The sequence below is a fragment of the Astatotilapia calliptera genome, chromosome 1 (genome assembly GCF_964374335.1).
Source record: "Astatotilapia calliptera chromosome 1, fAstCal68.1, whole genome shotgun sequence".
NCBI lineage: Eukaryota > Metazoa > Chordata > Actinopteri > Cichliformes > Cichlidae > Astatotilapia > Astatotilapia calliptera.
In genome coordinates, this window is record NC_137422.1 from 1,020,911 (window position 1) to 1,033,800 (window position 12,890).

Here is a 12,890-nt window from a genome sequence, read left to right on the forward strand (position 1 = left end):
TGATGATATACACACCAACACGCATGTGTTCTCCCTGACTGTATAAGGGAAATGAACTGGCATTCATACAGCACCTTCTAGTCTTACAGCTAAAAGCATTAAAGACCCCATAAAATTCATCAAGTATTACATTTTTTGGCCATTTGAGAAAAAATATTATATCTGGCTATTTTATCTGGATAGTAATCACACTAGTAACTGATGTTCTTTTGAGCACCTCATACTGAGGAAAATAAGTGCTTATAACTTTTGATTGGCAGTTTTAAAAGAGGAAGAAGCAGCACCAGTGAGGTTTGAACAGGCTGAACAGAATTGTCAGCTGTGTCTACAACAAATACTGGTTCTGACTTGTGTTTAGCTGTATATGCAACTATACAGGTTAACTAGCTTCAGGTCTTGGTGCATCTAATCAGATACTGCTAGCGAAATAGTTATATTCTTGCTCCTGATCACTACAGGCAGTTTAAATGATTGAACTGTAAAATCTTACTATCAAACTAAAAAAGATTAGCTGACCTAATTCCTTTGCACAACTTTATAAAAACAAAAACTACCAGGATCAAAATTGACAGCAACTGCTATCACAACTAGAGATCAATGAGGTACATGAACGCTACGGCAAGGGGAAGCCAGGACTTTAGGTCAGGACGAGATATTGTGATCCCCACCCTCTGAGATGGATACCAAGCCCCCCCCAAAAAACTGATGCGTTCAAGGTGTTCAGTATGGCAGCTGGAAAACTGGACCCTTTTGGTCGATTACCAAGAATACGTGAAGTACGCTCCCAAGGTGTGACCACCACCGAAACCAACCAGCTCTGAATATCTCAGGCGGCAGTAACTTGAGAAAGAAGAAGAGCAAGTAGAGGAACCATTTTGGAAGGCACAGAGGCACTAATCATGTTTGCACAGGAACAAGCAAGATTGATAGAGGCTGGGATCTACCACACCAGGCAAGACCTCAGGTGCAGGCTGTGCAAAGAGGTCCCAAGATGCTAGCAGACAGGGCATGGCTGGCATAGTATACAGGGATATCTGTGCCAAATATAGCCTAAAGTCCCAAGGTCAAAATGGAATACCCCCCTTAGGGTGGTGGAGAATGACTGAGTGCAAACCAAACACTACCAGAGCCCCAGAATTTGTTTTCATCGTTATCTGCTACATGAGCTTTCCACACCCGAGTAAGATCAGTGTGTCTTCTATTATAAGCTGGAGTGATTCAGTAGAGTTCTACAGTATTTTACAATGGCTCCTGATCATAGGCACATATTACAGTAATTTATTAATACTTACATAATGTTACTTAAACATTAAAAAAGTGACCAATGATTTGAAATTTGCTATATAACAGAAACAATACAAAAGAAGGAGAGGGGAAAGTTCATGCTTACTCTGAATCACATGTTATTTAGTGGACCTGCCAGGTTATTATATAACACACATTTGTCAGTTGCTGTGTACAATAAAGTTTGTTCTTTGTTTTTGTCTACAGCAAGTAAAATATCAGATATTTTCTAATGTGCATTAAAATTACAAGCTAAATATTCTTGTTTCCAGTATACATTTATGTATACTTACCTTTTTTGTTTTAAATAAAAAAAAACCCAAAGAATTTCTGTAGATTATTTATCAGTATTATATAACATTTAAAAGGGAGTATGTGCTTTTGGTTATTAGCGCTTGTGCAGTATTTTGTTAGCATAAAAGACCCGACAGGTTTCACAGCATCGTTGGTACCACCTCATGTCCTGACAAAGGTCTTTATCCCGGATCACATGACAGTACACTGTCCACCTGTCCCCCAAGCACTTGTAGGTCAGAGCAGCTGTTGGGGTGGAAGAGAAGAAAGCAGCAATTCAGTATATTTAGCAGATGTGAGAGTCTTGTTAAATGTTAATAAAAGTGTACTTCATTAGCAATGACTTCCCAGCAATCAATCGTATCTTTTTACCAGTGTGACAAATTGAGTGGGATCATTCCATTTTTGTTCTAACAATGTCCTCCTAAGCATTTCTTTTAATTCCCCATTATACTACTTTTTCTTGTAATTAAATTATATTGCCAAAAATGTTAACCCACCTAAATAATTGATGTTCTAATCACTTCCACATAACCACAAGCGTGTAAAGTTAAGCAGCTAGGCATGTAAAATGCTTCTACAAACAGGAGTTCATTGAATTCCAGCATGGTGCTGTGATGCGATGTCACCTGTGCATCCCATCGCAGGTGGCATCCCATCACAGCACCATGCTACTAAATATTCCACAGTTAGTGGCAAAGCAGAAGTGACTGTGAATGATAGCAACTCAGCCATGAAGCGGTAGGCCAGCATCCAAGGTCAGTGGATACTGAGGCACATAATGTGCAGGGGTAGCCAATTTTCTGCAAAGTTGCTACAGACCCCTAAACTTCATGGGGTCTTCAGATTAGCTCAATAACAGTTTGGGTTTCTATGGTCGAGCCTTACACCACCAAGTGTAGAGCAGTAGAGGCGTGTTCTCTGGAGTATTGAATCACGCTTCTCCATTTCAGGTTACCAGCTTTGTTGGAACAGTTTGGGAATGCCTCCGTCCTGCTCCAACATGACTGTGCACCAGTGCAAAAAGCAAGGTCTATAGAAACATTCGCAGAGCCAGTTTGGTGTGGAAGAACTTAACTGAGTCCTGACATCAACCAGACAGAACACTTTTAGGAACTAGAGCATATACTGAGAGCCATGCCTTCTGTTTGATCTGAAAAATGAGCTTCTGAAAGAATAGTTTAAAAATTCCCATAAGCATACTCCTATACCTTGTGGAAAGCCTTCACAGAGGAGTTGAAGCTATTATAGCTGCATAGGGTGGGTCAACATCGTGTTAAATAAAGAATGGACTGTCACTCAAGTACATATGCATGTAGAGATGGAATTGAGAACCGGTTCCCAGTCGTCCAACTCCTTGGAACTGCTATCAATCTTATTTACCGGTTCAATTTGCATATGCACTACAATCAGCTGATTTCAATTCTCACTGGCTCAGGCTACAGTATGGATGGGGACATAACTTTCATTTTTATTGCACAAATGGATAAGAGCATGGTAGGTGGAAATTGCATCCAGGACAGAAACAACTCCATTATGCTGCAAACACACATTTGGCTCGTTGCAAGCATCTGGACAGGCAGCATGCTAATGCTAAGTTAGCCAGCTAGCATGCTAACGCTTAGCTAGCCAAGAACCCAGAGTGACGCTAGAGCCGAGTGTTTGCTGACACTAGCCCAACAGCCAGACGCTGAACTTCACCAGGTAACACAAATAAAAGAGCAGTCAGTTGCAGACTCTTTATGCTTAGAACTTTCCTTTTTGCTAAAGCAAATAATTAGGGCTGGATCAGGTAACTCTGAATCCTCCCTTAGTTATGCTGCAACAGGTGTAGGCTGCAGGGGGATTCCCATGAGTATTTCTTCGTCAGTCACCTTTCTCACTCAAAATGCGTTAATACAGTGGTTCCCAAACCTTTTTTGCTAGGCCCCCCTTTGTTTTACAAGAAAAATGTTCGCGCCCCCCACCACCTGGGAACATATTTGGCGATGCTTCATCTCCTGCTTTGCTTTTGTGTGGGAGCCCCGTCAAAAAACCTGTCAATTATGGTGACAGTGTCCTCATTTTTTTTTCTTTTCATACCGCGCCCCCCTGCAATGGCTCTGCGGGCCCCACACTTTGGGAACCTCTGCATTGAATCGTACTTATTATTAATCTCTGTCTCTCTTCCACAGCATTACTTTTGTCCTGTCTTCCTTCTCTCACCTCAACCAGTCATGGCAGATAGCCCCGCCCCTCCCTGAGCCTGGTTCTGCCGGAGGTTTCTTCCTGTTAAAAGGGAGTTTTTCCTTCCCACTGTCGCCAAAGTGCTGCTCATAGGGGGTCATATGATTGTTGGGTTTTTCTCTGTGTGTATTATTGTACGGTCTACCTTAGTGCCCTGAGGTTGTTGTGATTTAGTGCTGTATGAATGAATTGAATTGAACTGAACCACACAGGGGGTGGGTAGAATGGGGCTGTCATGGTGGGAGAATGAATACACACACTGGAATATATTTTGGTTTTTTTTGTGAGGACCTTCACTGAGATTCCTCTTACCCCTAGGTTTCACTAAGAACAAACAAATACTCTAACATAAACAACCCTAGCATAAATCTCATTCTAAATGTTATCTTAACACCAGGCTTTAATCGTCATACATGAGTAAAACCTGGTGAGAGCCAGTCATAAAGTTCTTTTTGCATCTTGCATTTTTAGCATCTCTACAATAACTGATGTTTTGTTCAAATCAATTTTATTTAAACAGCACCAAATCACAACATCAGTTGCCTGAAGGCAAGGATGGTATTATAACCAGTTATTATAAATAAATAAATGTTGCAGTGAACACAAACACAAATTTCTGTTTATTTTTCCAAAAGCTATCATAATTAATCTATGAAACACATTTACATGCAAGTTTAATTCTGACTTTTCTGTATATTTATTAATCAAGCAAATTACTCAACAGACCTTAATCATTTGTAAATTGAGCTTGTGCCTCGGAGAAAGTGTTCCAGTTCTTTAAATTACAAAGCAGCTGTTTTCTTAGTGTTCTACAACTTGAGGAAGCTTTAGCTGTTCAGTAGGTATAGGTGAATCTGTACTGTGTGCAAGATTTCTTTATCCGTTAAAAATGCAAACTGCAATTGCGATCAGTGTCTCACCTAGCCTAGGGGAGGTGATGGTATTCGCATTAATTTTCTCATCACAGTTCCCACTGTGACAGGATCGATATGTTGGTGGTCTCAGTATCACAGAGCAGTTGTTACCATGTCGACCGGTCACCTTGTGCATACACTGAACCACCCGTGACTGCAGTCCCTTTCCACAGGATGATGAGCACTGAAACAGCAAATGAAAAGTGCCAGTTTGCAGAGGTTTTACTAAACTTGGTTGATTTTTAAATGGAACAGTAAAATTATCATTTTACAGGTGAGAACTCTTAAGAGCAAGGAAATACTACAGTAGGAATTAATTTATTCATCTTTTAACAGCATTGTTTTAAACAGAGGTAGATTATTTCAAACACTTATTCCCGAAGCTATAACACAGGGTGAATAGTCTACACACATTCTACCATGGGAGAGATTCATTTGGCAATGATTTATGTACTTCACTGCAGAAGTATATCTGTTGTTGTCATTTTCATATATACACATATTAACCTTGAGCATGATGACGAGGAATGAGGAATAATTTCCTTAGGGATTAATAAAGTATTCTGATTCTGATTAAAAATGTAAAGTGCATTAAAATTATAAATGAAAATCAGGATAGAGTCAAGAATCAAGATTTAGCCAACTTCAACGTTATACAATAATAAGAATATTAAGATTAAGAACCGGTTCACAGCAGTTGTAAGTCTGCTTGCCTATGGATCCTACTTATAGGTTCCACTTGTGCTAAAATCAGCTGATTTCAGTTTGTGAGCCAGAAGTGAAAACTAGTGGTGCAGTCTACAGCGTGGATATAGACATCACTTTACAAAAGGATGAGAGTACAATGGTAAATTGCAAACTGTCCCCAGAACAGAAACAACCACATTATACTGCTATAACTTTAGCTCTTTACTCCAAAAGTTGATTCTGTTCATCTGGACATATATATATATATATATATATATATATATATATATATATATATGTATATATATATATATATATATATATATATATATGTATATATATATATATATATATATATATATATATATATATATATATATATATATATTAGGGGTGCAACGATACACAAAATTCACGGTTCGGTTCGATACTTTGGTGTCACGGTTCGATATTTTTTCGATACAAAAAAATGTTCATGCCTTTTTAATTTGTCATTTATTAAAATTGTAAATATATATTTTAACTCAAAAGTACAGTTTTTAAATTTAACCCTAACCCTTGTGCGTGTTTTTTATTTTGACAGTGAATGCGCACCTGCGGACCACTTATGTGCAGCCCTGGTTATTTAGCTCGTCATATTGCAGCCACAGAAATTCTTTTGTCCATGAAACCATAAAGCTGCACTTTCTTTTTGCCTTATAGTCTGATTTGTCATAACTTCTCCGTTTTGTGGTAAGCTTTTCTTTGGCTGTCACTTCTTCACCCTGACCTGTCTTATTTGGCTCAGCAGAACTGAAATATATATCTGTCTGTGAAGGTTCTCAGTCATCTAGGTCATCGTAGTCAAATATAAATCCTGCTGCTTTTACACATGCACTCACATAAGCTCAGCGATTCTCTGCGCGATCAACCTCTCACATGTTTAAGCTGCGGGAGATTTCACTTGTCATGTTTGCATAGTAAGCTAATGATTAATAAGACGATGTCAGAGGAATTGGTGCACAAATTATCATCACTCACAGATCAGTGCTGTCGCTCTCTATACACAGTTCGCAGGATTGCAAAGTGAAAGCAAAAAAACAAGCGCAAATTCAAACGCGATTTCAATATGTCACATATTGACAGTGGCTCACCGATGCCAATGACATAATTACCCAGCTACATTTCTGAAAGAATGCAAAAGCATTGACATATATTTTTCCTACAATAGCCCGACGGGCAGGGCAGAGATAGATTTTGGTAGCCCGACTGAAAAAAATCGCTAGCTCCGGGACGTCGGGCTAGCGATATTGCGAGCCCTGTATCTGATTGAGGAATCACTCATCTTTGGAAAAGAGAGTTTATTACAGAGAAATGGCTCTTTCCAAAATAAAAGCTATACTATCCGCTTCTTCTGGGCTATATTCTCAGCAGCATAAGGAGAATCATGTGCTAACAGCTGTCTAAATGACTCGGCTAAAGTTAGTAGCATGCTTGTTGTTTTTGTCTTTGCACTAGGATGATGTCGGCGTAAATGTGCAGTCATATTCGTTGTGTTCCCACTAGTGCTTTCAGGTTAATCTCGTTGAAATGACCTTAACGCCACAACACGGCAAATCTCCGTTAACGAGCTACCGCCGATCACTCCGTGCATGGGGCTAGACGGCCAACACGTTAACGAGCTAACTGCGCTAACACACTAGTTCCCACCCATGTAATTGAGCATTGCATGGCACATCCAACATACTGTTTTACTTTAGTCCATGACTCGCTTACCTTCAGGGTCATACGTCACATGAAGACCAAAATAATTCCAAACGCCAGATCTGAATGAGAGTGGGGGAGGTCCATGTTGTAAGGGGAGCTTAACTTCTGTCTCGCTAGCTTGCCCTGCGCTCTTCCTTCTGACGATGCTGTCTGTGTTGAGCGCTCAGTGAATCTGCGTTCGACTACTCCGCCTAGGCTGCACTGTCGACCCTAGGCGGAGTAGTCGAACGCAGATTCACTGAGCGCTCAACACAGACAGCATCGTCAGAAGGAAAGTTGATAAAATAAATTACAAATTTTGTATTTTTCGATACATATGCGTACCGAACCGAAAGCACTGTATCGAACGGTTCAATATCGATACGAATATCGTTGCACCCCTAATATATATATATATATATATATGTATATATGAATTTGCTTTTGTCATACCTTGGACCAGTCTCCGGTTTTCCATTCGTAACATTTGGAGAAGTCCTCACAATATTCTTCTTGAGTTGGCTGGGATAATGGATCACACAGACCCTGAGGGTTTGTACACAACACTGTACGTCTGCGGACACCTTGACCACAATTTGATGAACACTGGAGAAAAGAATAAGAAAGAAATGTCTTGATGCAGTCTCAATCATCCAGGTAAGTAAATCTCCAAAAGTTGATTCTGTTAGATTAAAATCCAAGGGTTTTTTGATCCTACGCTACTTAAAGGAGCTGACATGAACATTTGCATTCTTGACACTGCAGCAAAATTACATCTGAAGGAATCTGGCAGATGCTTACAGAAAAAGGGCGCATCATACACCAAATGACGTGACTTCCAAATATTCTGGGTGAGGAATTTGATTCAGTTTTCAAATCAGTACACCTCTTACAGGATGCCCTTAATCTTACAGATTAAATACATCCGGTATACTCTTAAGGGCTCTTCTTACAGTTTCATGTTTTCTTAAAATTAAAGTACAGAAAGTGTGCATGTGCCATACCTTGGACCATTCTGAAGCCTCCCACGCTGTGAGGCAAAGGCGGCCCTCGCAGCCCTGTAAAACAGGAGGTTTTCCTCCTTGGCAGTACAGGTCCCTGGTGTGGATGACTGAACCATTCTGTAGGTGGTAAAGACACAACACCTCCCTCTGCTGATGACCTTTACCGCAAGTGACAGAGCAAGGCCCCCACTCACCTGTCATCCACCTGTGAAAAATATCAGTTGTTTACATTTTGAGTTCAATCATACCAATGAATGGTAGAACAAACAAGGATGTAACTTCTGTGATGTTATCCACTGGTTAGAGCAGTGTTTCCCAACCTTTTGGAGCCACAGCACATATTTCACATTATAAAAGTCACAGGGCACAGCATCAAACAAAGATGTCACAGAAAGCATATTGATCATTTTTCCCTGTGCACCAGGCGTAGCGGATTTGGTTCGGTTTGTCCCCAGTATACCTTTTTTGCTTTCTTCTGACCACTGCTCATACTAGGGTCTTCATCTGAGTCAGTTTTCTCCAGGACTCAGGTCAGACTGAACACTTTTTCTTTTCAAATACAGTGGAACCCCAACTTACGAAATGAATTTGTTCCAGAGGGTCTTTCGTAAGTCACAATTTTCGTAAGTCGAAGCACCTTTTTCCGTCGCCTTTTGAGTGAGGCGATGCTGGCTGAAGACGAAGTTCTTGGTGGAGGAGGAGGTGGCAGAGGTTGAAGAAAGCATACGTATACATGCATACATACGTACGTGTACATGTACATAACATTATTGAATTTAATTAATTTATTTATTTATTTTCTATTTTATCTATTTCATTACGCGGGCATATTGCCGTTCAGTGCCTTCGTAACTTGAATTTTTCGTTAAATGGGGTCTTCGTAAGCCGGGGTTCCGCTGTATTTATCTATTGCTATTTATCTATCTACTGCGTCGTCTTACGGCGTGACTCATTTAATTAGAACAGGTAGTTGTACTGCCCTCTAGTGGAAGAGAATGTAAGTGTTTTGCCCATCACGCTGATTGCTTACAGTAGTAATCAGGTGGAACCAGATGATCTTCCATGGCACACCTGATCATGTTTCACGGCACACCTACGGGCTCTAATACTGGGTTATAGAATATCCATTGTGAAACCTTGAACTGATCATTTCTGTCATCACTCGGGTGAAGTTATTTTCCTAAATTACAAAACTGCCAGCAGCATCTAGTGCTCTGAAAATGCAATTACAATGACACCTCGGTGGAGAAAAAAAGTAGATTGTGTTATCTCACCAGGATTGGGGCTATTGGGCCCCACCGTGAATAAGGGTCAGACTCAGGGTAGGGACTCCATTGTCCCCAGTTGGGTCACTTTCCTACTGTGGGATTTCCATGCGAATGTGGGAAATAGCCCCATGGTTAGTGAGGGCACACTGTGAAAGTCTGGAAGAGACCCTGGTCTGTGAGAATTCCCACTTCTAGCAAAGCTTCAACAGCATGCAAGTTGGGAGACTGGGGCCATTGAGTCTGAGTGGACCATGATCCATACCTGCACTGTCAGAGCTCTGTCCCCAAGCTCTATAGAGCTATAACGGTTAGTGATGGTGATGGAATCGAGAACCGACTTGCCAGCCTATATCTATCCTGCTTATCGGTTCGTGCACTCTCGCTACGATAAGCTGATTTCAGTTCGCGTGTCGGAGGAGTACAATAACTGCGCGGTTTCCAGCATGGATATGGACATTACTTTTTTTTATTGCACAAATAACAAACAAAAAAACAAAGTGGTAAAGTGGAGACTGCTTCAGGACAGAAACAACTGCATTATACTGTTAACAAAATTTCGGCTCTTCGTGAGCACCTGCACAGACAGCATGCTAATGCTAACCTAGCCAAGAACCCAGAGTGATGTTAAAACTGAGTAAATGCTGAGCCCTGCCCACTACTGTGATAAAGTGAGCCATCCATCTAAAGTCGAATCACCATGGTGATCGCTGTGAAGTCTCTTTGTCATCTTTGAAAACAAACAGGACACAAAAAGAAATTACTTCATCTTATTGTGCTTCATAGTGCAATGAATGCTCCTAAAACCCCCAAAACATTGACCTATTGATAACAAACTCTGTATAGCACTTTGGTCATCCTGTGTTGGTTTTTAAATCTGCTTATAAATAAATTGTTTGATTGACTGAACGAACTACAGTCTGAATATGGCCTAAAAATGATTGAGAAAATGAAGTATGACCCGAGATTTCGTGTGTGTACTGAGTTTTGTAGGGAAGTATACGTATTTTGTTATTTGTATCTTCTGTTATGTTATTATTACAACTACATCATCACTGCTGTAGCAAAAGAATTTCTAAAAATGGGCTAAATAATGTATATGTATTATGTCATACTGTATCTATTCCAATGGCTATTTGTTTGTGTGTGTGTGTGTGTGTGTGTGTGTGTGTGTGTCTCACCGGTACTGGCAGGGGTGAGTGTTGCAGAGACGTACTTGCGGTTGCGGTCGGTTTTCAGGTTGACAGTAACTATTGTTGACAACCTCCATAGTTTTGTTGACTATCCTCATACATGAAACCACTGTCCTCCTCTCTCCTGTACAAAACACACACAGACACACATACAAACACACATATGTGTAAGTGCTATACCTTATCCCACCCGTTATAAAATACCAGAAAAGAGCAGGGAACAAGAATTTCTTTATCCCATTTCTGCTGAGGTACCCATAAAAATCAGCGTGGCTGAGAGAATTGAGTGAGGGACTTAAGGGGGAAAATGCAACACCTTTTTAATAACACCATATTAACTACTTTATATTATAAAGTAGTGTCTGAGTTTTAACTAGTTGGACTTAGTGCTTACTGCTTTTCTAGTCTATTGGAGCACTCATAGTGCTTTATGCAAGATGCCACATTCCCACATTCAATGCAGGAGAGAAGAAAGACAACTGCCATCACAGTGAAAACCCTTAGTGATCCCGTATGTGTCAGGAGTATGGGAACAGTTGAGTTCATTTTGTCTAAACACCGGGTCTCTGTGGCTTTCAAACCCCTAAACATGCTGCGCCAAAAATTGGTCCACCACAAGGATCGGGTGCCCCGACACAAACAGAGTAACATAGTGTACGCTGTTAAGTGCAGGAGGATTGCCAGGATTTAAACATCGGGGAAACCAAACAACCTCTGGCGAAGCGAATAGCACAACACAGAAGAGCCACCTCGTCAGGCCAGGACTCTGCAGTCTATTTACACCTACAGGCCAGTGGACACTCTTTCAATGATGAGGATGTAACATCCTGGACAGGGAGGAACGCTGGTTTGAGGGCGGAGTCAAGGAGGCCATTTATGGTAAAATGACCTTCTCTTTAGAGTAATTAAGTAACATATTGCATTGCTTTTAAGGAAAGTGTAATATCTGTACTACGTAAATTTTTGAGCAGTGACCCTAACACAGATCACAACAACATGGGGAAATACCTCCAACATGCACAAACCAAATAAGCCAGTAAGAACCAAATGAGAATCAAAGGAATCAAATCGAGAGGTGATTTCAATAATTGAATCGTTATTGCTAAATTCTTATCAATTTCCATCCCTACCTGCTCATCTGTTTCCTATTTCCAAATTCATCTCACAACATTTCTAACATTGGCTACAAGTTCCACTTATTTCTCTTCTGGCCTGCTTCTAATTAATGACCTGCCTTTTTGGATTCATCCCTCTGGTTATTTTTGTCTGCATCCCCGTTGACAAAACTCGAGCCAGTTTTTTATCCTTCCAATGTGTCCTGCCTAATTTGGGTCTATCAAGTCTACAGTACACACATATGTTGTCATGGTTGTGAAGGTTTACGCACTGTCTGGTTTTGTTTTATTTTGAATTAATTTGGAAATGTATTTGTTAATTGAATCGTGTTTTTGTTTTCCTTAGTTCCTGGTTATAGTTTTGTTTATATAGTTCTTTGAGCATTTTCCTGATTAGTTATATTCCCAGTTCCTGGTACTTTGGAGTTTAGCTTCATCCTTTTGTGTCAGTTCCCCTGTATTACTTCATTTTTGTTTGTTTCCACAAAGGAAACCAAATAAAGCAGAGAGCTTACCTCCTCCACAATGGACATTACAGTCTTGCCAGCTGCTATGTGTCCAGATGTAGAGATACTCTGGTTCCCTTTGTTCCTCACTGCTCCTGTTCTGACCTGTGTTTAAAGACACTGTGTACTCATAGTGGATCCCATAGCTCTGGTCATGAAACAGCAGTACCTGTTAATATGACATAGAAGGGTTGAAAGACAAGGGAAGTTGTACCTATAGCTTACCAAATTTCTCTACATTTGCTTTTCTAGCTGTAAAATATTGTTGATAAACCCAGTCAAGTGTATAGCTGTTCTTTAAACGTTTCTTTTCTGTTCTTTAAACTTTAATAATAAAGCGCGTCAGAGATTTATAGCTGCACCAGAAGGAAGGTGGCTATTTAAAAAGGTAAAACTCAAATGCCTAATCCATTTCAATAGAGACATAACTTATATCTTTAAAAAGACTGACAAAATCTGAGGGATGCAGATTGACCGGCTGATGGACTGAGATAGGACCACCATAGTCAAAAGAAGACTGCTGTTTCCGTTTGAATTGTTTAAATACAGTAACAACATGGCTGTGTTCTGGGTAGCTGCCCTTCTATAAAGTGGCTAAAATGGTATTTATAATTGTTTATTTGCCAAGTTGTCTGTTAGGGTTATAAAACTGGTCCAACCCTGGAGTTGGGTGCCTT

General features: G+C 40.3%; 1 protein-coding gene across 1 annotated transcript in view; it reads right to left on the minus strand.

Annotated features, from left to right (window-relative positions):
- Nucleotides 1-1,255: 1,255 nt before the first annotated feature.
- adamts17 (ADAM metallopeptidase with thrombospondin type 1 motif, 17) overlaps nt 1,256-12,890 on the minus strand; it is a 91,708-nt gene continuing 80,073 nt past the window's right edge. The window contains exons 18-23 of the mRNA XM_026183405.2: nt 12,223-12,382; nt 10,581-10,716; nt 8,135-8,339; nt 7,584-7,736; nt 4,725-4,902; nt 1,256-1,824 (exon numbers count right to left, since the gene is read on the minus strand). Coding sequence (XP_026039190.1) covers nt 1,673-1,824; nt 4,725-4,902; nt 7,584-7,736; nt 8,135-8,339; nt 10,581-10,716; nt 12,223-12,382 — 984 coding nt within the window. The 3' untranslated portion in view covers nt 1,256-1,672. The remainder of the gene's footprint in view (nt 1,825-4,724; nt 4,903-7,583; nt 7,737-8,134; nt 8,340-10,580; nt 10,717-12,222; nt 12,383-12,890) is intronic.